The following is a 27,915-nucleotide window of genomic DNA, read 5'->3' as shown; positions in this document are numbered from 1 at the left end:
TTGGTGGAAGGATTGCATCATCCCAACCTGATCGACATCTGCGACCCTGTGAGTCAGGATAAGAAGAGGGTCTGGGGGAACAGCCCCTCAGACGCACCAGAAGAAACGCTAGCGATCCCGTAATAGCGAAAGCCGGTGGAAGGCCACGTGCGTCCGCTTCCATTTGCCCCGGAATTGGTGACCTTTGCCACGGAAAAACGGTTTTTAGCTAACAACGGGGAACTCAACTTCCCAATGACTCTTGAAGGATTGACATCATAAAAGGAATCGGCAAGTTTTTCTCTAAATCTCTCTCTCCCCAACGGCTGCAGCCTGTATGAACTGAACGAACTATATATTTCCATCGGACAATTCATTATCCCCTAGACAGCGATACAGCTTATTTCTTATTGATTATTATTATACCCGCACCTTTAGATTTAGTATTGATGACATATAGTATCTGTATATTTGCATTGATATTATTTTTGTGTCTTTTTACTAATAAATACTGTTTAAAAATAGTATCATCAGACTTCAACGGACCTCTCTATATTTGCTGGTAAGTGACCCAGTTACGGGGTACGTAACAACTATCACACAAGGTTTTGGATTGTGGTGGTTCCCCACAAGCTTGACCAGTTCGTCATATGGAATTTCTCCTGGTTTCCGCAGTGTGGCTAAGTTCCTTATCAACTTGTAAGTCTTTGTCCCACACACACTCAGGAGAATAGAGCCTGAAACCAGCCTCTTTTTAAAAACAGCTTCCCGATTGGTATTAACTTACTTTTAATAATACTCACATTACAACATACATGTTTCATCGTTGAGCATAACCTGCCATTCCAGGTTTGTAAGCACACAGGCAAGCTATTCAGGAAAATGTTTCCTGATTCAGAAATAGCAAAAAACTATGCCTGCTGATCAATCAGCTGCAATGTGATGGTTGGCAAAAACAACTCTGACTCATCCTGAGTGAAAGCACAGGCCCCTCATATTTACAGCGTTGGCTGTCCAAGTCACCTGGTCAACATTCGTGCCAAAACTGCTGCTAAGGAGTTCTCAATGTCACCTGAAGAACTGCTCATTGACATCTACTACTACTCTGAAAAAAGTTCCAAACGAAGAGAAGACCTAAACCAGCTTCAAGAGTTTTGCAATGTTGCCCAGCAGGGAGTACAAAAGCATTGTCCTACACACTGGCTTTCTTTAGGAAAAGGTTTGGACCATCTGCTCCACCAATGGCCAGCCTTTATTTCATATTTTGAGTCAAAGAGTGAGAATCAGAAGTCATCTCATATTCAGAAGAGGCTGAAAGACCCCCAATGAAAATATACACATGCTTTCTCCATAATGTCACACAATGTTTTGACAAATTCAGTTTGATTTTTCAAAACAAGGCACCTATCCTCTTCAAGTTGGATCAGAGTGTAGAAGAGCTCCTGCATGACATAGCAAACAGATTTACTGAGCCAAAGGTATTGAGAGAACAGAACATTCAGGAGATAGATGTGAGCAACCCTGAAATACACCGCCCAGATGAAGAGCTTTTTATTGGGTACCTGGCAAGGAGGCAGTTGCTAAGTGAGGAAGCACAAGAGATCCTCCCTTACAAGACAAAGCAGTTCTTCAAAGATGCCAGAACATTCTATGTCAGGTGCTTTCAAAAAATCTTGGAGAAGTTCCCAATGAGAGACCAAATCTTGAAAAATCTGTCAGTGGTCAATACAGAGAGCCAAGATGAGGTGAATCCAGAGCAGATTTTGACTTTTGCAGACAGATTTCCAAATATGATCAAGGCAGATGTGAGAGAACAGCTCCACTTGGAAGTCCTGGATTATGTCTCAACTAACCTTGAAGGACTGGTGCCAAACTACAAAAGTTTGCCAGTTGATGAGTTCTGGGGGTAGCTGTCCAAAGTAAAATCTGTGAGCACAGGGCAGTTGAGATTCAAAGAGCTGTGCTGCCAAATTCTAATTGTGATGTAGAAAGGGCATTCAGCATGGTGAGTCACATTAAGATAGAATTCAGAAGTCAGCTGTCTCACAAAACACCTGTGAATTCAATGTCTTGCAAAATGAACAAATTAATTGACACAGACTGCTATGAGGTTGAGACTTCCGGCAAAATGCTCAAATCTGCCAAGCAAGTCACATCACAGTACAAGGAAAGTTTGAAAAATAAATAGAAAAGCTATTTGCATTAACATTTAGCTATTAGCATTGAGACTGCCAACAAAATACTCAACAAGGAATATATATATAAGTGTGTGTGTGTGGTTAGTTTCAATGTTATCAAATAAATTGTTGTGTTATTTCATAATTAAATGTCCTGTATACATACACCCTTGGAGGTCGACCGGGGCGGGGGGGGGGGGGGTGTGGGGGCGAGGTGGTGGTGCTACCTCCCTGTAATTAGTTTCTACAGGGTGGGATGTCTGCATTTCCCTCTATGGATGCGGTCTGACCCGCTGAATTCCTGTTGCCTCGTGTGTTGCTCCAGATTCCAGCGTCCGCAGTCTCTTGTGTCCCTGTTCTCTCCACCTTCCCATATAGGATAAGAGGCAAGGGAGAGGAGGAAGAGTACAAGCTGGAAGGTGATAAGTGAAAACAGGTGAGGGGAAAGTTGTTGGGGGAGGGGATGATGATGTGAGAAGCTGGGAGGTGATAGGTCGACCCCTCTCTACCTTCTTATTCTGACTTCTGTCCCCTTCCCTTTCAAGTACTGATGAAGGATATTGTCTTGAAATACTGACTCCGTAATTGACCTCACGCATTGTGTGTGTGCTGCACAAGATTTCCAGCACTTGCAGAATCTCATGTCTTGCATCACTTAAACTCTCTTGGTTTCCATTGTGCTGATAATTATTCTCTCAGTTCCCTTCACTATTTCTAGTTTTTCCCCCCAGTTCCAACCAAGGACCACTAAGTTAATCTTATTTTTTTTCTCTCTCACAGATTCCATACATATTTCTAGCATTTCCTGTTTCCTACCTATGACCTAAAGTACTGATTCATCGCAGAGGAGGGACCAATAGGCAAAAGAAGATAAATTGTCCAAAAAATACAGAAAACATGAATTTGAAGAGAAAAGCTTCAAAAGAGAAAAGTCTTCCTTATTGGGTGATCATCCATCCAATAAAGAAAGACAATATTTATACAAAGTTTCTAAATGTGTTTTACTAAGTCTTCAGATATATTACTCCCGACTGTGGGCAACGTCTGCTACCAGTGTCTCCCGGGGCTCCACTGCTGGACAATCGCAGACGCACGCACTCCTTTACCAAGATGGCGGGGCGTCACTGCCTCCATGGAGACGGTCAGCCATGCGTGCGTACTCGGGTTTGCGGTGCAGACTGTGTTGACGCCGGCTCTCGCTAACCCGGAAGCAGTCGCGGTGGATCGGTCTGGTCTTGGTGGAGTTGTGTTGTGCGAAACATAAAGATAAAAATAGAGACAAGGTAAAGAGCCGCGTATTTACTTCTACAGCTAATATTAGTTTATCATTATTGATAATAATATGCTGAGTTATATATATTTACCAGAAAGAAGAGTCCAGAATCATAAGAGGAGGTTTTGGCCTAATTTCTTGTTTTTGTGTTTTGTTTGACCTGATTTCTGAGCATTATACGTTATGTAAATATTACCGGCGGAGTGAAATGATCTTACTTATGCGCTGCGTATAGTGCTCTTAATAATACTAATTTCTATGACATGATACAGCTGGATATTAGGAGCATAGAAACTGGTGCTGTCAAAACAAACCTGTAAAACTTTAAATGGATTACTTCATGTGGTAGTGATAATACTTGAAAACAAATCCTGTAATTTTGTTAATTATGTTTTTACTAGCATTTTGGAAAAAGAAAATGAAAAAGAATAGCTTAAATCCGTGCTTATTATCCAAATAAATTATGCAGTAATTGATTAAGTAATTGAAAATATGTCAAGAGAGCATCATTTTTGGTATTAATTTATTATTGGAACTGGTTTATTATTGTCACGTGTACTGACATACAGTGAAGAGCTTGCCTTGCATACTGTTTTTCAGATCAAATCGGTACACAGTGCATTAAGTTAGAATTAAGGTAAAACAATAACAGTGCAGAGTGTAAAAAATAAGTGCAGAGCAAGTAAGTGATAAAATACAAGATCATTATGAGGCAGATTGTGAGCCCAAGGGTCCATTTTATCTTACAGGATGTCCATTCAAGATTCTGGTAACAGTGGAATAAAAGCATTCCTTGAGCCTGACGGTACATGATTTCAGGCTTTTGTATCTTCTGTCCAATGGGAGGATGGGAAAAGAGAGATGTCTGGTTGGTGGAGACTTTGATTATGCTGGCTGATTGACTGAGGCAGCAAGAAGTACAGACAAGGTCCATAAAAAGGAGGCTGGTTTCCATGATGTGCTGGACACAGCGTCCACAACTCTGCAGTTTCTTGCAGTCATACGCAGAGCATTTGCCATAACAAGCTGTTATATATTCAGACATAACGCTTTCTATATTTCATGTCTAAAACGATGTTGATTTAAAACTAGTATCATTGCAGGGTTGTGATTGTGAGCAGAATCTAGTCCAGTCTAACTTGTGTTCTTTTAATCCACCCTCCCATTCATTTTTCTTATTGATGTTAATGAAAGTACTGGTTTGAGATTTTGGAAGCATTGTAATATACAAGAATTCAAATATCATCTGTAGTCTTACCAATATGAAGTTAAAATTGCTCTATTGTAATTATATTCAAGTGTAATATTCTGAATTTACTCTCCCAGCAATTAATATCTGTTTTAGATGTATGTCTTTTTAAGTGACTCATTGCTCGGGCTAGAGAGGGTGCTAACTTTTGGAAAAGTGTTATTAGCATGAGGGGAGTAAGGAATAGGGAAAATTAGCTTTAGCAGAGTAGTCATTCTGATAGAATGCTTGGGATCTGATTTTTGCCATAACCAACAGCTTATTTCATCAGAAGGCAGGTACAAGTCTTCACAGTATCATCTCCAATCAGCTTTTAAGTAAGCGACTGAAAGGTTGTCTACCTCCTTTGCTGGTCAACCTTTGGACTAACTATCTAATCAGTTTAGTTACCTCTATCACCTGGCCCAGAAAATACCACGGCATCAGAAAATCTGCCGCAGGGGAAAAAATCAATGCCAAATAACAAGGGCTCTCATGAATGCTACCTGATGACTCCTAGCCAACAGGAACCACAGTGCTTGAACAGCCTTGAGATCTACTGTCAACAGTGCCGCGCTTTCTCTGCCAAAAGACTCCATAACTGGTTTGATGAGAAGAACTGGAAATCCACTGTGCCTCAATAGAAAGGAATAGCTCTATTGGCAGCTGATGGTGGACATTGAACATAAAAAAACTGCAGCATAAAGAATACAATGCCGGGTGGAAAGAGTATGGGAAGCATAGAAGCTTTCCGATAATCACGATATGCATAGATTCTTTGTCACTGTCAAGGATACCCACCATCCAAACATCCCGTCTTGTTTAGAGACAAAAGGAGAGCTTATCAAGTTACTGTCTGCTTGAAGGAGAACTTTGGAAATACTAAGCCATGAAAGCATCATTGATTCCATCCAACAACAAAGCTCTGTCTTAGTCTTGCTACTATCCCAGACCGACAGGAAGTTGATATTCTGCATGTCAATTAAAAACAAGGCTTGGAAGCAGGCTGTTCCCCTTGTGTACTAATATTCTACAGAAATGAATTTTGGATACATTCACAACTTCCTTTTCCACATCTGATCGAAGGAAGATAATGCCAGGGGACTTGGTGATACCTTCATCATATTATCGTCATGTGCTGTGTTGTATCACGTGAGTGATTAAGGTTTTGTGATTGTTCTCGGAAAATTTTTTGACGAAAGTGGTTTGTCATTGCCTTCTTCGGGGCAGTGTCTTTACAAGATGAGTGACCCCAAACCATTAAAGGTTCAGAGGTTCAAAGGTCCAATTTAATGTCAGAGAAATGTATACAATGCATCCTGAAATACTTTCTCTTCACAAACATCCACAAAAACAGAGAAGTGCCTGAAAGAATGGACGACAGTTAAATGTGAAAACCCCAAAGCTCCCACGCCCATGCGTCAGCGGCAGCAAGCAACGATCCCCCCTCCCCCCAGCAAAAAAAAGCACACAAGCATGAGCTAGGCAAAAGCAAAGATACAGACCTTGCAGTTACCCGAAAGAGGATCACATTTCATCTGGCATTCGACAAACTACAGGTTCTCTCTCCCTAATAAGGGAGAGGGAGGTGTCCCCCATTTTCACAGCGAGCGGGAGACATAACAATAACCCGCTGGTTTACAATGTTAAAAAGTCCATTTCATTTCTTTTTACGAGCTCTGTGCCTGAAGATCACAAAGACCTCGGGTTTTCGGGCCCACAGTGAAAGATTTTCTGGCTTCCCCGGCGACACACGGGTCTCCTGCTGTGACACTGACTCTCGATCCACCTATCTCCAGAGCCCCGAGATCTTAGGCTTTCAAATTCGTGCCAGACTCTCAGGCCGAACCCTTATTTTTACTTTTCAGAGATTGTCTGCCTGGTGTCAGTGGTCACCTAACCAGGACTTATGATATACACCAGCAGCTCATACGACCATCTACCACCTGCTCCCATGGCTTGATCGGTGGGGGTGGAGGGGTTGTGGTTATACAGGCACTACACCTTGCCCAATGGTAACCTGCAAGCTAGTGGATGGAGGGAGAGCCTTACCCCTCCTATGGCAGAGATGTAATTCCACCTGCCGCCTGACCTTATTCATAGTCAGGTTCAAAGAAAGGAGTCAAATCCAATTATAAAACGTTGCAATACCCTGCTGCCTGCCAGAAGGGAAATCAGTTTTGCTGACCGCTGCAGTTATTACCTCCTAGTGACTAAAATGCCGTGTGAATTCTGTCCAAGTAGAGACACAATGGATATAAGAAATAGGAGCAGGAGTAGGCCATCTGGTCCATCGAGCCTACTCTGCCATTCAATAAAATGATGGCTGATCTGGCTACCTGCCTTTTCCCCATAACCCTTAATTCCCCTACTAGGCAAAACCTGCTGTACGACATCTCGGGGAGACGGGATACCCTCCGTACGACAGCTCGGGGAGACGGGATACCCGCCGTACGACAACTGGGGGAGACGGGCTACCCTCCGTACGACAGCTGGGGGAGACGGGCTACCCTCCGTACGACAGCTCGGGGAGACGGGCTACCCTCCGTACGACAGCTCGGGGAGACGGGGAACCTGCCGTACGACAGCTCGGGGAGACGGAATACCCGCCGTACGACAGCTCGGGGAGACAGGATACCCGCCGTACGACAGCTCGGGGAGACGGGATACCCTCCGTACGACAGCTCGGGGAGACGGGATACCCGCCGTACGACAGCTCGGGGAGACGGGATACCCGCCGTACGACATTTCAGGGAGACGGGCTACCCTCCATACGACAACTGGGGGAGACATGCTACCCTCCGTACGACAACTGGGGGAGACGGGATACCTGCCGTACGACAGCTGGGGGAGACGGGATACCCTCCGTACGACAGCTGGGGGAGACGGGATACCCTCCGTACGACAGCTGGGGGAGACGGGATACCTGCCGTACGACAGCTGGGGGAGACGGGATACCCTCCGTACGACAGCTGGGGGAGACGGGATACCCTCCGTACGACAGCTCGGCAAGACAGGATACCCTCCGTACGACAGCTCGGCAAGAAGGGATACCCTCCATACGACAGCTCAGGGAGATGGGATACCCTCCGTACGACAGCTCGGGGAGACGGGATACCCTCGGTGCGACAGCTCAGGGAGATGGGATACCTGCCGTACGACAGCTGGGGGAGACGGGATACCTGCCGTACGACATTTCAGGGAGACGGGCTACCCTCCATACGACAACTGGGGGAGACGTGCTACCCTACGTACGACAGCTGGGGGAGACGGGGAACCCGCCGTACAACAGCTCGGGGGGACGGGATACCCTCCGTACAACAACTGGGGGAGACGGGATACCCACCGTACGACAGCTCGGGGAGACGGGATACCCTCCGTACGACATCTCGGGGAGACGGGATACCCTCCGTACGACAGCTCGGGGAGACGGGATACCCTCGGTACGACAGCTCAGGGAGACGGGATACCCGCCGTACGACAGCTCGGGGAGACGGGATACCTGCCGTACGACAGCTCGGGGAGACGGGATACCTGCCGTACGACAGCTCGGCAAGACGGGATACCCTCGGTACGACAGCTCAGGGAGATGGGATACCCTCCGTACGACAGCTCGGCAAGACGGGATACCCTCCGTACGACAGCTCAGGGAGATGGGATACCCTCCGTACGACAGCTGGGGGAGATGGGATACCCGCCGTACGACAGCTGGGGGAGATGGGATACCCGCCGTGAGACAGCTCAGGGAGATGGGCTACCCTCCGTACGACAGCTGGGGGAGACAGGATACCCGCCGTACGACAGCTCAGGGAGATGGGATACCTGCCGTACGACAGCTGGGGGAGACGGGGAACCCGCCGTACAACAGCTCGGGGGGACGGGATACCCTCCGTACAACAACTGGGGGAGACGGGATACCCACCGTACGACAGCTCGGGGAGACGGGATACCCTCGGTACGACAGCTCGGGGAGACGGGATACCCTCGGTACGACAGCTCAGGGAGATGGGATACCCTCCGTACGACAGCTCGGCAAGACGGGATACCCTCCGTACGACAGCTGGGGGAGATGGGATACCCGCCGTGCGACAGCTCAGGGAGATGGGATACCCTCCGTACGACAGCTGGGGGAGATGGGATACCCGCCGTACGACAGCTGGGGGAGACGGGCTACCCTCCGTACGACAGCTGGGGGAGACGGGCTACCCTCCGTACGACAGCTGGGGGAGACGGGATACCTGCCGTACGACAGCTGGGGGAGACGGGGAACCCGCCGTACGACAGCTCGGGGGGACGGGATACCCTCCGTACAACAACTGGGGGAGACGGGATACCCACCGTACGACAGCTCGGGGAGACGGGATACCCTCCGTACGACATCTCGGGGAGACGGGATACCCTCCGTACAACAACTGGGGGAGACGGGATACCCACCGTACGACAGCTCGGGGAGACGGGATACCTGCCGTACGACAGCTGGGGGAGACGGGATACCTGCCGTACGACATTTCAGGGAGACGGGCTACCCTCCATACGACAACTGGGTGAGACGGGCTACCCTCCGTACGACAACTGGGGGAGACGGGATACCTGCCGTACGACAGCTGGGGGAGACGGGATACCCTCCGTACGACAGCTGGGGGAGACGGGATACCCTCCGTACGACAGCTCGGCCATACGGGATACCCTCCGTACGACAGCTCGGCAAGAAGGGATACCCTCCATACGACAGCTCAGGGAGACGGGATACCCTCCGTACGACAGCTCGGGGAGACGGGATACCCTCGGTGCGACAGCTCAGGGAGATGGGATACCTGCCGTACGACAGCTGGGGGAGACGGGATACCTGCCGTACGACATTTCAGGGAGACGGGCTACCCTCCATACGACAACTGGGGGAGACGTGCTACCCTACGTACGACAGCTGGGGGAGACGGGGAACCCGCCGTACAACAGCTCGGGGGGACGGGATACCCTCCGTACAACAACTGGGGGAGACGGGATACCCACCGTACGACAGCTCGGGGAGACGGGATACCCTCCGTACGACATCTCGGGGAGACGGGATACCCTCCGTACGACAGCTCGGGGAGACGGGATACCCTCGGTACGACAGCTCAGGGAGACGGGATACCCGCCGTACGACAGCTCGGGGAGACGGGATACCTGCCGTACGACAGCTCGGGGAGACGGGATACCCTCGGTACGACAGCTCAGGGAGATGGGATACCCTCCGTACGACAGCTCGGCAAGACGGGATACCCTCCGTACGACAGCTCAGGGAGATGGGATACCCTCCGTACGACAGCTCGGCAAGACGGGATACCCTCCGTACGACAGCTGGGGGAGATGGGATACCCGCCGTACGACAGCTGGGGGAGATGGGATACCCGCCGTGAGACAGCTCAGGGAGATGGGATACCCGCCGTACGACAGCTGGGGGAGACGGGGAACCCGCTGTACAACAGCTCGGGGGGACGGGATACCCTCCGTACAACAGCTCGGGGAGACGGGATACCCTCGGTACGACAGCTCAGGGAGATGGGATACCCTCCGTACAACAACTGGGGGAGACGGGATACCCACCGTACGACAGCTCGGGGAGACGGGATACCCTCGGTACGACAGCTCGGGGAGACGGGATACCCTCGGTACGACAGCTCAGGGAGATGGGATACCCTCCGTACGACAGCTCGGCAAGACGGGATACCCTCCGTACGACAGCTGGGGGAGATGGGATACCCGCCGTGCGACAGCTCAGGGAGATGGGATACCCTCCGTACGACAGCTGGGGGAGATGGGATACCCGCCGTACGACAGCTCAGGGAGATGGGATACCCTCCGTACGACAGCTCAGGGAGATGGGCTACCCTCCGTACGACAGCTGGGGGAGACGGGATACCTGCCGTACGACAGCTGGGGGAGACGGGGAACCCGCCGTACGACAGCTCGGGGGGACGGGATACCCTCCGTACAACAACTGGGGGAGACGGGATACCCACCGTACGACAGCTCGGGGAGACGGGATACCCTCCGTACGACATCTCGGGGAGACGGGATACCCTCCGTACGACAGCTCGGGGAGACGGGATACCTGCCGTACGACAGCTGGGGGAGACGGGATACCTGCCGTACGACATTTCAGGGAGACGGGCTACCCTCCATACGACAACTGGGTGAGACGGGCTACCCTCCGTACGACAACTGGGGGAGACGGGATACCTGCCGTACGACAGCTGGGGGAGACGGGATACCCTCCGTACGACAGCTGGGGGAGACGGGATACCCTCCGTACGACAGCTCGGCAAGACGGGATACCCTCCGTACGACAGCTCGGCAAGACGGGATACCCTCCGTACGACAGCTCAGGGAGATGGGATACCCTCCGTACGACAGCTCAGGGAGATGGGATACCCTCCGTACAACAACTGGGGGAGACGGGGAACCCGTCGTACGACAGCTCGGGGGGACGGGATACCCTCCGTACAACAACTGGGGGAGACGGGATACCCGCCGTACGACAACTGGGGGAGACGGGGTACGCACCGTACGACAGCTCGGGGGGACGGGATACCTGCTGTGTGACAACTGGGGGAGATATGGAAGGAGCAACATAAATCACCACTATGAATGACCTTCTTTGATCTTGTAAATGATTTTGACTGTGTCAGTTGTGAGGGACTAAAGATTAGCTTATTTCTTTATTTGTCACATGTACATCAAAGCATATTGTGAAATGTGTCACTTGTATGAAATCAAGTTAGCAAGGATCATGCTGAGGGCAGTCTACAAGTATTGCTACACTTCCAGCATCAATGTAGCATGCCCAAAACTCACTGACCCTAACCCGTATGTCTTTAGAATGTGCGAGGAAACCGGAGCACCTGGAGGAGACCCACGCGGTCACTGTTAGAAAGTTCAAGCTCCTTACAGACAGCATTGGGAATTGAACCCCAGTCAGTGATTGGTAGCGCTGAAAAATGATTGCGCTAACCACTATGCTACTGTAGAGGATCTGTAGAGAATCCCAACGTCAAATATGTTTGCACTTCAGAAATTCGTCTCCATTGGACATGAAGTACAGGATAACATTCAAGCTGTGATTTTAATCATTGGGTCCGTAACAAGTAATGTCATTAGGGACTGATTTCAAGCAAGGGGGCACCAGTTTTTCATCTGTGCCACTGTAGTGCTGAAACTCTGCTCTAGTGAGCTTCCAGTTGAGTGGAGCCCAGCTGCAGGGCAGTTGGGAAACTGTTCTCAGCATCCAAGGCCACTCATCCCACAGACATTCGGATCCAGTTAATACTGTGTTACTGGGTGAAGTTTCAGATGGCCAGAGCTGAAAATGTGAGATTCACACCAGTCTTCAACATGGGCTGAGAAGTAGAATAGGTGAGCAGTTTCTGGTCCTTGGGTGTTGGCATCGCAGAGGATCTATTGTGGACCCAACTTATTGATGCAGTCACAAGGAAGGCATGCCTTTATTTATACTTCATTAGGAGTTTGAGATTTGGTATGTCACCAAAGACTAACAACCCTAGCATATTTCTACAGCTGTACCATGGGGAGCATTTTGACTGGTTACGTCACTGTTTGGTATGGAGGCTCCAAAACACAGGATCAGAAATAGTTGCAGAGGGTTGCAGACACACCCATAGCCATCATGGACACAAGCGTACCCACCATTGAGGATATTTTCAGAATGCGGTGCCTCGAGAAGGTAGTATACATCATTAAGGGCTGTCACCATCTGGGATGTGCCTCGTCTCAGTACTATATCAGATGTATATCAGATGAATATCAGAATATCATAAAAGGAGCAAGAGTTGTTATCGTGTGGAATATATTATCCTAATAATGAATTGGGGTCATGCCGGTCCTAACATGCGAAGTCAGTTCGTGGATGAGATCCAAGTGCCAGGAAGGCGGTTCTGCAGTGCTCCATGGAAGTGAAGGACATGACAAAGCACAGAAGATGTCATGGTCATCACAGCAAACAAGGAAGACAGCAGTTTGTGATGCCTGTACATACCACTGAACCTGGACTTATGAGATTGAGAGAGTGGAAGTGTCCCAGTCCAATGGCTTTTCCCCTTTAAAAACTTGCCTGCACAGGTTTCCTGTCATCACGGACAACCACCACACTTAAATTAATGGTTGAAATTAATTAATCATCTTGTTGAAAGGAAGTTTAAAGATCGTATTTAATTGTAAGAAAATGGAATTGGTGTGAAGTTATCAGTGGATCAGCAAAATGACGTGTTGAAGTGTGTGAGGTTGTTTGGGCTCATTATAGCTATGTTGTTTAAGCTTATATTAAGTGCTTACTTGAAATGTCATAACTAAATAGTATTTGCTGTTGAAGGGTCTCAGTCTGAAATGTAAACTTTTTATTTCTCCTCCATAGATGCTGTCTTCAGCATTCTCTGTGTATGTGGCTAAATGGTATTCTTGGCAGCCAAAATAATAGTAGATTTTTAACCACTTCCTTTAATGTGTGTCAGTTAAAATGTGCATTTTTCTAACTCTGACATGCTTTGTTCTTTTATAGAGCTGTCAATATTCCAACTTGAGCAAGTAATTTTGGAAAGGGTAACAGTCCTGAAAAGATGGGTTTGAAGTGATGCAGACTATTCATGTTTTTGGTGTGCATTACCTCAGTCCAGGTCTCTTTGTACCTCAATGAATGCTTCGTGACCATGCACAAGGCCTGAAGAACTTGTATCCAGTCCTGGAAAGCTCAGGTAAACTGATCTTTTACTTAATTATCTTAATTCTCTTTCTACATGATTGTTAAATTACTACGACAGCACTCCGTGTAGATGTACTCAGTGGTAGGGAGGGCTTTACCCAGGATGGACTGCATCATATTTACTACTTTTTGTAGTCTTTTCCATTCAAGGGAATTGGTGTTTCTATACCAGACTGTGATGCAGCCAGTCAGTATATCTCCACTACACATCTTTTGAAGTTTGTCAAAGTTTTAAATGTCAAGCTGAATCTTCACAACCTTCTAAGGAAGTAGAAGTGCTGTCCTGCTTTCTTTGTTACAGTCCTTATGAGCTAGACCCAGGACAGATCCTCTGAAATGATAGCACTAAAGAATATAAAGGTGCTGACTCTCTCCCCCTCTGGTCCCCCTGATGGGGACTGGCTCATGGACCTCAGCTTTCCTCCTCCTGAAGTCAATAACCAGCCACTTGGTTTTGCTGACATTGAATGAGACATTGAGTGCCTAGAGAAGGAAATTTAGAATTGTGTAGCAGTCTGTATATCTGGTTCTGATCTATTCTTGGTGGGAGAAACAGTGTAGTTTAATGCACAAGTTTGTGGCTTTATCTTTGCAATTGCATATTAGTACCAATATATTAAAGAGTAAAGAAGCCCACGAGGCTTTAGATAGAAAACAGTGTGTGCATGCTTTTATGAGGCTGTCAGTGGACTTGCTTCAATTATAATCTCAGTCTTGAATTTCATGTTTCACTGTTCAGCATTTTCATTTGGGTGTAAAGCTGGAAGAAAATAATAATTTAAAAAGGAAGCAGTGGCTTTCCTTGTTACCTTGTTCACAGGAGCAAGAATGTTTAGCACGACACAAACCTCGAAAACACAGTTCCTGGATAAGGCCCGGGCTGCTCGGGAGGAAAGGAAAGGGCAGAAGGAACGTGAGCGTGCAGCTATTCAGATTCAAGCTGTGGTCAGGAGGTATCTCTGCAGATGTCGGCTGCTTCGAGAAATCAGGTCCATTTTAAAAATTACCTTTCATAGTTAAAATATCATGCATTAATAATTGTATCATTCTCTAGTGGAAAAATAACAAGTAAATTAAAATGGCAAAAGTCATAACAAGATGGTAATTATAAAACTCTGATAATTCTCCAGAGGCTTTGGAAATCGCACTGGTTTTGCATGTGGCTTGTCACCCAGTTCCCAGGCTCAGTGATTATTTTACGGGCCCCTGGGCTTCAGTTCTTGATTCAAATTTGTTGATTCTGTTTCCTTTGAAACTTGGCAGGTTAATTGAAAAGTTACTGTGTAACTTTTTTTTAATATAACCAATGAATTAGAGATGTATTGAAATGTCAATAAATAAACATCTGAAAACCAGAACCTCTCCAGTCTACCACCACTGAAGTCCTGAGTGTACCAGATCAACAGATTTCCTGTAACTCTTCTGCACAGTCTAAAAAATTCAACAAAGAACACCATTTCTTTATCAGTGGGGAATTTTTATGAAGTCACAATCTCTCATTCTACATGCAGTTTTCAGAGATTTTAAGTTTCTACATTGTTTTGCGTGAACACTTCAAATCTTAACAATCGGTGTTGTGTTGGTTAGACCTTCTCCACAGAAAGGCACCAAATAAGCCAATTAGTCTATGCTCAACTGGAGAATTCACCAAGGAGTTAAAATGTTGAAAGGAATGAAGTTCTAAAGGCTGTTATTAAATGTCAACAGTTTTGGCAACAGAGATGCCCAAAAAATACCGTATATTCTTCTCAGAATATTTGGCTGTGAAATTGTTAGCCATTCAACAGTACTTTTTCAATCATGATGGCTTAGCACTATAGTGCAAGGGTGTTTATTAGGTGTGTCAAAAATCAAACTTACAAAAATTAACAAAGATAATGAAAACTGTCGATATTTACGAAAAAAGTAAGCACAATAACAGCTCTGCACTTTGTCTAGTGAGAACTCCTGGCAGAGCCAGTCTCTCCCCCTCCCTCCCCCCTTTTTCTAGCCACCAGGACCTACCATCTTTAATTACCCACAAGGTTAATGTAAGACTACACATGAATTACAACATGATGTACCCCACAATGGAGTTACAATCATATTACACAATAAACAGAAGTATCTATTAAATCCAGTAAATAAACAACGTATGCACATCCCCATCACTAAAGAAATGGACTATTCCACCATGAATGGCAGGAAAGGCCTCGTAAAGTCAACTGGAGGGCATCAGCTCAGTTTAGGACCCATTGTGAGAATTTACTGGGGAAGACATTGAAGTGCTAGCATTCAGTGCAATGACAGCAGAATGACAAGGCAGTGTTTGTCTCTGTATAAATACACATGTGTAAGCAGTGTGTTTACCGATTGCCCTCCGTCACAAAATTACAGCATAAACTATATCAATAACCATGCATGACCGCTTCCGTATACTGATCGTCATGTACACCAGTAAATCTCCTTTCTAATCTGCGAGTGAACTGATATCAATAGGGATGATCATAATGGAATGAGGCAGGAAAAAGGGGGTTAATATGCCTGCTTCTCTCACAATAATTGCTTGAGTTTATGCATGGATGATGGATAAAGGCAGTGGGGTGCTGTCTACATGCAGGCTTCAACTAATAAGAAAATGTGTAGAGGATTATTGGATGTAAACAGACAAATAGGCTGACATTTAGAAGTACAGTATGATTGCCCCTTTGATTGGATGTCCTGACTGGTAGATCAGGGGTCATGTGGAATGCTATCTGCTGCCCCTTTCCATCGATAGTGCTTGGCATAGTAATGCCATTCCAATGTTGTAGCCCAATTTCTTTATTTTATTTTTTAATAACTGGCTTGATATAATCTAATTTCTCTGATTTGTATAAAACTGTCTTTTCATATAGGCTTTTAAAATCATTAAAAAATCTACTGTGACCTTCTGAGAGTTACTTTGTGGTTATTTTTTAATAACATGAACATTGATTAATTCAGTAATGTTGCCTTTACAGACAAGAAATCGATAATTTTTTTGACATCAGTGAAAGCAATTCATCGAAAAGAAATGCACTCGCTATTTTTAAAATCGCAAGGAAATTGCTCTTTGTGTTTCATATTAAAGAAGATAATGAGGTAACTCTACAGGCTGGGGCTAAATCTATTACCATAAATGAGGATGGCAGATTCACCACAAGAGGTACTGCAGATGTGAGAAATCCAGAGTAACACACACAAAATGCTGGAAGAACTCAGCAGATCAGGCAGTAACAGAAAGGAAGAAAGCAGATCAGAAAGGAAGAAAGAGTTGATGTTTTGGATTGAGACCCAGTCCTTTGTTCCTTTCCATAGATGCTGCCTGACCTACTGAATTCCTCCTGCATCTAGTATGTGTTACTCTGCAGATTAGTTTTGATCTCTTCCTTGCAGAAACTTATAATTGACCAAGGATTACTAGTACATTTAAGATAGGTTTAATCTAGGGATTGGGATTTTCATATATAAAATATTCATTCTTGTTTGAAAATTAATTTTATAAATTAGTTTGTGACTCAAAGGACTTTAGGCATAGGTTTGCATCCAACTTCAGGAATAGATGGTATGGCAAAATATTATGCCGTTCTTGTAGGAAGTGCAATTTTGTGTTTGAAAAAAAAAGATTATTGGGACAGATATTGAAGAGGCTTCTTAAAATTTAAAGAATCTGAGAATTTTAATTTTTCCAGGATAAACTGTTCTTCTTGTATGTGGAAAATTATCAAATAAAATAAAAATCTTTTAGCAATTAAGACATAATGAGAGAACACCTGGACACCACCGAGACTGAATTTCTTATGTTTAACTTTGTCAGAGCCACATTAAGTAGCAGTCTGCAAATTCGATCTTATGCCAAAATTTTGGTCTTCATCACTATCATCAAATGTAATGAATGGTGGTGCAGTAGTTAAGTTCAAGTTTATTGTCATCCACTCATGTGCCTGTATACCACCAAACAAAACAACATTCCTCTGGACCAAGGTGCACAATAGAGTACATATGCTACAATACGCTAACACCATCATCGGCATCATCATTATGTGCTTTGTTGTATGACGTAGGCGATCATGGACTTTTGACCATGATTGTTCTTAGCAAACTTTCCTACAGAAGTGGTTTGTCATTGCCTCCTTCTGGACAGTGTCCTACAAGATGGGTGACCGCAGCCATTATCAATACTGTTCAGAGATTGTCTGTCTTGTGTCAGTGGTCACATAACCAGGACGTGATATGCACCTGTTGCTCTTACGGCCATCCACCACCTGCTCCCATGGCTTCCATGTGACTTTGATCGGCAGCTATACAGGTGCTACCCTGCCCAAGGGTGACCTGCTGGCTAGAAGAGGGAAAGGGTGCCTTACACCTCCTTTGGTAGAGATACATTTCCACCCTGCCACCCGATGTAACTAACACACAACATATAAAGTAATATTACCACAAATAACTTAACAAATAATAAGGTGTATTTACGAAACAAACTAAAAAGTAAGCAGCATAACTGTGCTCTATTCATGATGGGACCTGGCTGGTGACAGGATATTCAGTAATCTTACGGTCTAGGGGAAGAAGCAGTTTCCCATAATTCAGCCTGGACAAACAATATGGAAAGTGGAGGCCAGATCTCACCAGGGCAGTTGGATTTCAGCTAATTAAATAACATGGAATTTTTATTTTAGGTTACATTTATTTAATAATTAGTGTCAATAACATTAACCACTTAATTGCAGTTTTCAAAACAAAATCTTTTTCAAAAAAGTTTTTCTGTATTTCTACCTTGCTTACCCATCTGCCCCATTTGTGACTGCAATATAGTTTTCTGAATTGTTCTCTACAATGGCTAAATAAGATATTTTTTGTTGTCAAATTAGAAATAAATAGGGCAATAGGCTGGTTTGGATTGCTGTTTGTTTATTAAACTTGCAAGCTGTGATTTAGTAATTCCAAAGTTGATAGTTTTTGTGATTGATCTTCCTTTATCAGTTTGTGCAAATTGGGAATTTCTTTAGTTATTGTATCATTGGCATATTTCTTCTTTAAAACTGTGTTGGTTATTTCAGTAATGACTTGTTACTCTGTTCCAGAGACTTCAGAAACTGTGTCGCTGTATCCTTCATAGCATGGATGTAGAGAGTGAATCGAAGGTCAGTAAGCAGCAGTGGTGCTTTTCTGTTCCATTATGTATTACCCATTCTCTGCATTTCCAAAAGCTTGGGGAAACAGTTGTACAGACACTCAAAACCATTTAATTTCCCAATCATATCAGATTCCTGATATTTCCATTGTGCCCATGCTGCTGGTCATGCAAGTGATCTCCAGCCTAATCTTATCTCCCAGTATATGTTCTATTGGTCCTAGGTCACATCCAGGTAGCCTTTCAATGTGTTTAGCATTTCTGTCTCTGCCAGTGTTTTTCATGCAATCAGTACCGGACTTCCATGTTGTTTGGTTGGAAAAGTGTCTCCTTCTATCTGAACCGTATCAGATCGATTGTGAGAATGTAGCGAGTGAGCATGTGGCTCAATTGATCACGCAGTGAATTGATTGGGTCTCCTTTGTGAGGCGGGCTCTCTCTTGTGTGGGGTTTTGAGTGCACGTGCTTTTGTGTCAGTGAACTCAGCTTGTAACTTCCACACTGTAGCTTGTCCAGAGTGTACCGTTATCAACGTGACTCAGTGGAAACGGTTAATCATACTACCCTGTTGAAGTTCTTCCTTTGCGCAGACAATCTCCTATAATCTTCTGTTTTACACCATGGACTCTTGTTTTTGACACCTTTCCAAGGAAAATCGATCCTTTCTATTTGTTCTTTTTGCACATTTTGCATTTTCATACAGCTTAACTAAGTCTTCTCTCAGCCCTCATGTAAATAAACCAATTCTATCTGATTCAGTTTTTCTTCATGTTACCAGTTACAGATATTACAGTCCGGGTTAAGATGGCGCTGGTGAACCTCAGCGACTTCTAGCTGGTGACTAACGAAACAAGGAAAGCAACTAAATACTTCGTTAACCACACTTTTTCTGGCAAACGATCATCACAAGTAATAGCCTGTAACTTTCCTTTGGACATGGATGCGATTCAATGGGGCAGAACCAAAGCCTGTCATGGGAGTGTGGAAGAGCGTGAGAGGGCAGACACAGGCCAAATCGAAGCTGTGGGGTCCAGGTCCCACAGCGTATTGACGCTACTGAACTTGATGTTCGGACAGAGATTTACAGGCTGAATGGAGGTGGCAAAACCTGGCATATGCCCAATGTTCGGACGGAGAGTTAAGTGCCGGGCCAGATTAAAAAGGTCAAGGTGTCGGGCCCGAGGCGAGGTACGGGCTGATTAAGATTGCTGCTCCATGATGCTTACTCAGCTCTGCACTGAACCAAGGATCTTGGACTCTCTTTGCAGACTTCTGTTCCGAAACACAATTTGCTTACAGTCACTGTTTGCATGATGCTTTTTTTCATTACAGACTGGGTGTTTGACATCCAAGATGGCGGCGCGACGCGGCTTGCAGCGGCCACTCCGGAACTGGTTATCTGTTATTTGTGAAGTGGAGTGCCGTGCGCAATCATAATTGATTGAAAACGGACGTGGAAGCACGGAGAAACATCGGGAAATTCCAGGAAGACCTTCTTCGTTGCTGCTGCTGCTGTGAGGTCCGGGACTCTGCTGGGAAGAACAGGCCCCTAGTCCTTGGGGTCGTGTTGCCGATGGCCATTGGCAGGGCCGTCTTAATATGCTCGGCAGAGGATGGTGCTCGGAGAAGCTGTGCTGGAGGGGATGGTCGTCGGCTCGGAGGTTCGACGGACTCGGAGTCCTTTCGATGGACTCAGGTCGCTTTCGGTGTGTGCTGCGTCTGCGAGGCTGGTTTCGACGGAGCTTCCATTGTGTGCTGCGTCTGCGAGGCTGAGTTGGGCGGCGCCTTGGAAGTCCATAGCAGGGGTATTCCCTTCTGCTGCCGGTGTGGGATGGGGAGTCTGTCGGGACCCTGGGGACTTGTGGAAACTGTGGTGATTTCTTTTGAACTTACAGTCCTTTAACATCTTGGACTATTTTTACTGTGCCCATAGTCTGCTTTTTATCAATTATGCTATTGTTTGTACTGTTGTAACTATATGTTGTAATTATATGGTTTTGTGCAGCTCTTGTAGCTTTAGTTTTTGGTTTTGTTTTTGTCTGGTGGATTTGGAGCTCCTTTCCAGGGAACGCGCTAGATGGTAGCACGATATTAATACACAGCAGCCTCTCCGGACTCTGGATTGGGGATTGCCAAACGTTACATGGATTTTCTGGTGTAGTCTGTTTTGTCATATGCTTTTGTGATATTCTGGGGGAACGTTGTCTCATTTTTTAACTGCATTGCATTTGTGGTTTCTAAATGACAATAAACTGAATCTGAATCTGAATCTGATGGTCTTTTTTATGGGTTATTGTTTTCTTTTATTTTCTTATGGGTATGGTGCGTATTTTTATTCTCTGCACATTGGGTGTTAGACAGTTTTTTCATATATATGAGGTTTGTTTATGGTTTTCTTTGGTTTTCTTTGTTTCATGTCTACCTGTAAGGAGACAAATAATGTAAAGTTGTATAATGTATACATTCTTCGAAAATAAATGTACTTTGAATTTTGAACTTGCAAATTCTGGCAACTTTGCACCTCTTCGAACAAATTTGAACAAAGGTCTCCTCTGCACTTCTCCAGTGCAATCATGTCTCTTCTATAATGTGGTGATCTGAACTGTAGGTGGTATCAAGCTGCAGGTTGTAGCTGCCAATTGGCCATAAAAACTGAGAACTAAGCAGATTTGGTAATCAAACTTGTCTCATTTATTCTACTGAAACTAGGAGAAATATTAAACCAATGTATTTAAAATTGTGCAAAACATTTATATGTACTGTCTTAAGTACTGGTGACTGTCTATAACATTCCTTTTTGTTTTGCTATTTTGATTTGTGAATGAAAAATATGTAATGGTTGTTAGATATTTGTCTGAGTTCAAGCAAATATAGTATAGTGCAGAGAAAATGTACATTGCCAGGATTTGAAGGCCTGAGTTATAGGGAAAGGTTGAATAGGTTTGGACTTTATTCCCTAGAGCATAGGAAAATGAAGGGAGATATGACGGACGTGTACAAAGTTAGGATGGGTATAAGTAGAGTTAATGCAAGCAGGCTTTTTCCACTGAGATTGGGTAAGATGAGAACTAGAGGTGAAAGGTGAAATGTTTAAGGAGAAGCTGAGCGGGAACTACTTCACTCAGAGGTGGATGAGAGTGTGGAACGAGTTGATTTCAATATGCTGGGAGAGTCCAGTACCAAAGGGCATGGTTTGAGAATAAGGGGTAGGTCATTTAGGACAGAGTTAAGGAAAAACTTCTTCTCCCAGAGAGTTGTGGGGGTCTGGAATGCACTGCCTTGGAAGGCAGTGGAGGCCAGTTCTCTGGATGCTTTCAAGAAGGAGCTAGATAGGTATCTTATGGATAGGGGAATCAAGGGATATGGGGACAAGGCAGGAACCGGGTATTGATAGTAGATGATCAGCCATGATCTCAAAATGGCGGTGCAGGCTCGAAGGGCCGAATGGTCTACTTCTGCACCTATTGTCTATTGTCTATAATATTTGGATAAATGCATGGATGGGAGGGGTATGGAGGGCAATGTCCTGGGTGTAGGTTAATGGGACTAGGCAGAAAAGCAGTTTGGTATAGACTAGATGGGCTGAAGGGTGTGTTTCTTTTCTATGGCTCTAATATGACAATTTCTTTTAATTATCTTTTGCACATTATTGAAATCCTATTGACAAGAATGGTGAATTGTGCAGATAATTTATGAAATTTACTGATGATTTTATTTTCACTGGGGCTTCGCAGCTTTTTTGGAACAACCAGGGCATGACAAGGGTACGAAACAGGTCTATTGTGATTGGCCAGATCATTACTGCCATTTAATATTAAGTTTCATGATTCTTCATTTATTCTCAGGTATGGTATGTCTCAATAGCTCTCACCAAAGATCTCACCCTGCTGTGGATCAAACAAGTGAAAGACCTACTCTGGCTCTGTTGTGAATTTCTAAAGCAGCTAAAGGTAAATTGAATCCTTTCATTTTGAATCTCCGACTGTATGGAGAGAAGTGTGTGTGAATAGAAAGCAGTAAATTAAATGTTTGTTCTTAAATGACTAAGTGTAACCAATTGGATTTCATCAGATGAACTTCAGGAGAGGGAAACCAGAGTTGACCCTGATATAGTTATTCTATAGATTTGCTGAGTATGCCCGCAGGAAAATGAACCTCAGGGTTGTATATGGTGACATATATGTAATTTAATAATAAAATTTACTTCAAACTTTAAACTTTGAAGCTGAGTCCTTAATGAATGTTTTTTCATTCCTTGCAGAACTGACTGATCCACTGAGCTAAATGTTCCTGTTATTTTAATAAATGATCTTCTTGCTCACAGAGCTTGTTACTTACAGTTGTACAATCTACTGTCAGGAACAAAGTTGAAGTTAGGACATTGATGTGTAATAACCTGCTGTTGCCATCGGCAATGACCCCTATCATCCAGGCCATGCTCTCTTCTCACTGCTACCATCAGGAAGGAGGTACAGGAGAAACCCCCAGATTCAGCAGCAGTTAATACTCTGATCAGGCTTCTGAAGCAGCTTGGATAACTTCACTCAGCCAAACTTTGAACTGATTCCATAATCTACAGGCTCACTTTCAAGGACCCATGTTCTCAGTATTGTCTGTCTATCGTCTTTTGCACATTGGTTGTTTGTCAGTCTTTGCATGTAATTCTTCATTGATTCTACTGTATATCATTATTTCTCTGTGAATGCCTGCAAAAAAATGAATCTCAGGGTCATATATGGTGACATATACAGAATGTGCTATGATAATAATTTTACTTTGAACTTGTATTGCTTTGTAACTAAAAATGAATGGGAGCATTAGCTAAAGTAAATTTTCTCAATGCAGTTAAACTTAAAACTTTTTTCATCATGACAGTAGAAGAGTTGCGCTCCAGAGTTTGGAGTGGCTTGAAATCCTGTTTCTTTTTATGATGAGGTAACCTGTGGAGCTGTATAACAGGCTGGAAATATTTCTACTTTTTACAGCCAGATGTTCTGCAGGACTCCAAGTTCATCACATTGTATCTCACCATGCTGATCACATTCACAGATGCCTCGAACTGGAAAATACTGAGGGGAAAAGGTCAGTGGCTAATTTCATTTAGCAAAAGACATTTGGATCGGAAAGGTTTAGAGGGATATGGACCAAATATGAGCAAGTGAGACTGGCTGTGGTGGGCATGTTAGTCGGCATGGACAAGTTGGGCCGAAAGGCCCGTTTCTGTACTGTATTGTTCTCTGACTCTATGTGTGTTAGATTCAGTTTTGATATTGCAAATGTTGCTGACAATACCCATCTGGGTTCAAACTAGAAGAAAGCTAACAATATAAGTGGAAAATGTTTTCAGTACCCAGCAGGTCAGGGAGCATCTGAAAAAGGAAGAAGTTAGCATTTCAGCTTGATAACACTTCATCAAAATGTTGATGTGAAGTGCTTGCTCTGTTCTGTCTCCGCAGATGCTGCTCTCCCACTGAGTATTTCTAATGTGCACTGTTTCAGTTGCTCTTTTTCAGCATTAGCTGTATTTTACCAAATTAATAATGAGCATTTGGATAAGCACAATCTGCATAATGTGTGTAAAAATGTCATCTAACAGAAATCAATACTTTCAAATTAAAACAGTTCAGGAAAATGGAATATATTACATTAAAAAATCTTGTATGAGCAAAATCATACTTTTTATTCCAAAAAATGTCACGTTCTTTATTACTTTGTTAACAAGGAATAGAAGATAATGGTAACAATCAACTGTTGCCATAGAGCAAGTTCTTGTTTTCAATTTCAATGATAGGAGAGCACTTTGTGTAAAATAAGCAATTCCTCAGAAATGTCAAAGGGAAAAGAAAATCAACAGCAAACCTGTCCAATTTTCCTTGAGGCACAATGAGGGACTGACACAAGTCCCATGGTTTTAAAATGTACAGATTTAAGATTGCTATGTTTTCTGGTGTTTGGTTCTCTTTCCCTGTGAAAACGTCATCATGCATTCATCTTATTTATGCCCCTCATGATTTTATACTCATCTTTAAGATCATGCCTCATTCAAAGCTTAGCCTGTATGAGTACCTGACAGAAACCCACAAGGTCATGAGGAGAATGTGCGACTTCCTTACAGACATCATGGGAATTGAACTCAGATCACTGGTGCTGCAAAGTGTTATGCTATTTGCTACACTACCAAGGAATAATGCCCTAGCCTGCTTAACTTATCCCCATTAACTCAGGCCTCATGTCTTGGCAACATTCTCATGAACCTTTCACTCATTCCAGCTTAATGATATCTTTCCCATAACAATGAAGTGATCAAAACTGTGCACAGTCTTGTACAACTGCAACATAACATTCCAACTCTTCTACTCAGTGGTCTGACTGATGAAAGCCAAAATACCAATTGTTTTCTTCATCACCCTATCTGTGACACCACTTCCAGAAAATTATGTACTTGTACATCTAGGACTCTCTGTGCAGCACTTCTTAGGGCTCTACCATTTGCTATATAAGTCCTACCCTGATCTGTCTTACCAAAATGCAAAACCTTGGACTTAACAAAATTGAGAGCCATTTCCCAATCCTTGGCCCACTTATGTAACTGATCAAGATAATTTGTGATTTTGGAGAACTTTCTTCACTGGCTATAATATCACTTACTTTATAGTATCATCTGCAAACTTAATAACTATGCTTAATAACTTCATTATTTATACATATGATCTTAATCATTAATGAACAACAAGCATCCCAGCGCAGATCCTTGTGACACACTGCTAATCACAATCTGAGGAACAGTCTTCCTCATCGTTTTCTGCTTCCTACCGTCAAGCGAGTAATGAATCTAGTTTAGCTAATTGTGACTAGCCTACCACGTGGAATTATATATGTGTGTGTGTGTGTGTGTGTGTGTGTGTGTGTGTGTGTGTGTGTGTGTGTGTGTGTGTGTGTGTGTGTGTGTGTGTGTGTGTGTGTATGTCAGACACCGTATGTCTTTTTGTCTAGTGCCCACACAAGTAATTCCAGCAGAGATAAGGGGGGTATATTGAGCAGTGAAAATTCAGTTTTAAGTTCTTTTTTTCCAAAGGCATTTGGGTCACTTTGATCTCCTGATCATCACTACCTAATTCAAGTATGTACATAGTTGTATCTCCAGTACAGAAAATTTACCTAATTTCATCAATTGGCGTATTCAATATAGAGTTGATCATTTGTATCCCTGTTTCGGTAAACCAGTTAATTTTCAATTTTTAACAGCATTAAAATATAATTCTTTTGGAATAGAGTAGAGATTTGGAACTTAATGATCCAGGTTGCCAATGCCATTGATTTCTCTTGACGACAGGAGAAGCCCTGAGACCATCCATGAATCATATTTGTGCTAACATCATGGGACATCTCAATCAAAAGGGTTATTACACAGTTCTGCAGGTATGTGCAAAGTAAATTTATTATCAAAGTACATTTACTATGTCATCATTTTCTTTTGGGAAAACTCAATAAATCTATAGAAATCTCAGAGTGGACCAGTAGCATAGTGTTTAGCACAATACTTTACAGTACAGGTGACCCCGGTTCAATTCCCACCACTGCTGTAAGGAGTTTGTCCATTCTCCTTGTGACCACATGAGTTTCCTCCAGGTGCTCTGATTTCCTCCCACAGTCCACTGGTTGCTAGGTGAATTGGTCATTGTAAATTGTCCTGTGATTAGGCTGGGATAATAACGGGGGATTGCTGGGTGGCACGGCTTGAAGGGTTGGAAGGGTTCTATTCTGTGCTGTATCTCAATAAATGAATAATAACCAGAACAGGATCAATGAAAGACCACACCAACTTGTGCAAAATACAACAAACTTTAGAAATACAAAAAAAAGAAATAATATTTTTTAAAAAATCATTGATAAATATTGAGAACGTGAGATTAAAAAGTCCTTGGAAGTGAGTGCATTGGTTGTGGGAACACTTCAGTGATGGGGCAAATGAATTTGAGTGAAGTTATCCCCTTTGGTTCAAAAGCCTAATGGTTGAGGGGTAATAACTATTCATGAACCTGGTGGTATGAGAGCTGAGTCCTCGTGGTATGTGCAAAAATTCAGCAAACAGTGTGTTGTTAACATTTGGGTTGGGATTATCATTTGTTAGCTGGATGTCTAATTAATAAACCATCATTAAGCTTGAAAAATTTTGAAGAATATTCCTTGGCAACCTACAGAAGTGAAATTACTTTGTGCTACAAGACATGGGCCATGCCCTCAAACGGTTGCATTCTACTTCCTGAATATAAGACAATATCTTTTGTTAAGTTGCAATGTATAATGACCAACATGTATCCCAAAACATGTTGCTATTATTTATGAATGATGTTTGGGCAATTAATCTTAATACAAGTGCTCAGACGGAAGTTGACTGATGTTTCAATGTCTGAATAATTAAGGCTCATGTTTATAGTATGTGACATTCATATGTGGTATAGTGAGTATTTATGTTTTTTGTTGGTGGTGAAATCTAACTTTCTTTATCCCTAGATATTATTAACAAATGGGCTAGCAAGATCCAAACCATCTCTGTCAAAAGCCACTTTAACAGCTATTTTCACCCTTGCATTAAGGTAAGAGAACATGCTGAGCAAACATCATATTTTCTGTTATTTCTTGCTGCAAAGTTACCTAAAAATTGCCAGCAAAGCTTTAAAAATAAATCAAGTCAAGTTCATTGTCATTTAACTATTTATATGTATACTATCAACATGTTTCTCCAACCAGGGTGTACTCGTACAATAGTACTCATAACACACAATAACTTAGGAAAGTAAAAATGAAATCTTCAAATGAATTACACATAAGTAAACGAAGTAAGGTGCATAAATTAAATATTGTCAGGTACAGAACAGATTAACTGGTGACACATTAAATGCGATGTGGCAGAGAGTTCAGAAGCCTAATGGCCCAATAGAAGAAACTTTATGTTTTTATGCATCAGATACCCCTGTCTGATGGTAGAAAGTCAAAGAGGATGCTGAATGGATGGGTGGGATCCTTGATCTAAGGGTACTGGGTACGCAGCGCTCCTGATAAATGTCCCTGATGGATGGTAGGGAAACCCCTATGATCCTCTTGGCTGTTCTCACTGTTCTTTGTAGGGACTTCCGGTCCAATGTTTGGTTGCTCCCATAGCAGATGGAGATGCAGCTTGTCAATAAACTTCACTGATACAGAATTACTCTCTTGAGGAGTTCAGATCAGATCAAGTTCCTTTATTTATCACATGTACAGAAACACCCAACACAACCTGAGGATGAGCTGGGGGCAGCCCACAAGTGTTGCCACACATTCCAGTGCCATTGTAGCATGCTCACAATGTTCAGCAGAGCAACAGCAACA

At 43.8% G+C, this 27,915-nt stretch overlaps 1 protein-coding gene across 6 annotated transcripts in view; it reads left to right on the top strand.

Moving 5' to 3' along the window:
* The first annotated feature begins 3,341 nt into the window (after positions 1-3,341).
* Positions 3,342-27,915, top strand: part of ube3b (ubiquitin protein ligase E3B) — a 67,539-nt gene continuing 42,965 nt past the window's right edge. The window contains exons 1-9 of one of the 6 annotated variants that reach the window (XM_073065864.1): positions 3,342-3,439; positions 13,212-13,404; positions 14,233-14,401; positions 16,394-16,514; positions 18,497-18,556; positions 22,392-22,496; positions 23,532-23,628; positions 25,880-25,965; positions 27,061-27,143. In XM_073065864.1, the coding sequence (XP_072921965.1) occupies positions 13,347-13,404; positions 14,233-14,401; positions 16,394-16,514; positions 18,497-18,556; positions 22,392-22,496; positions 23,532-23,628; positions 25,880-25,965; positions 27,061-27,143 (779 nt within the window). In that variant the 5' untranslated portion in view covers positions 3,342-3,439; positions 13,212-13,346. Of the gene's footprint in view, positions 3,440-13,211; positions 13,405-14,198; positions 14,402-16,393; positions 16,515-18,496; positions 18,557-22,391; positions 22,497-23,531; positions 23,629-25,879; positions 25,966-27,060; positions 27,144-27,915 lie in introns of all 6 variants that reach the window. The other 5 variants (XM_073065862.1, XM_073065866.1, XM_073065865.1 and 2 more) reach the window with 5 other exon arrangements.

This window comes from Hemitrygon akajei, chromosome 14, assembly GCF_048418815.1.
Source record: "Hemitrygon akajei chromosome 14, sHemAka1.3, whole genome shotgun sequence".
Classification (NCBI taxonomy): Eukaryota; Metazoa; Chordata; class Chondrichthyes; order Myliobatiformes; family Dasyatidae; genus Hemitrygon; species Hemitrygon akajei.
This window is presented reverse-complemented; position numbering and strand designations above follow the sequence as displayed.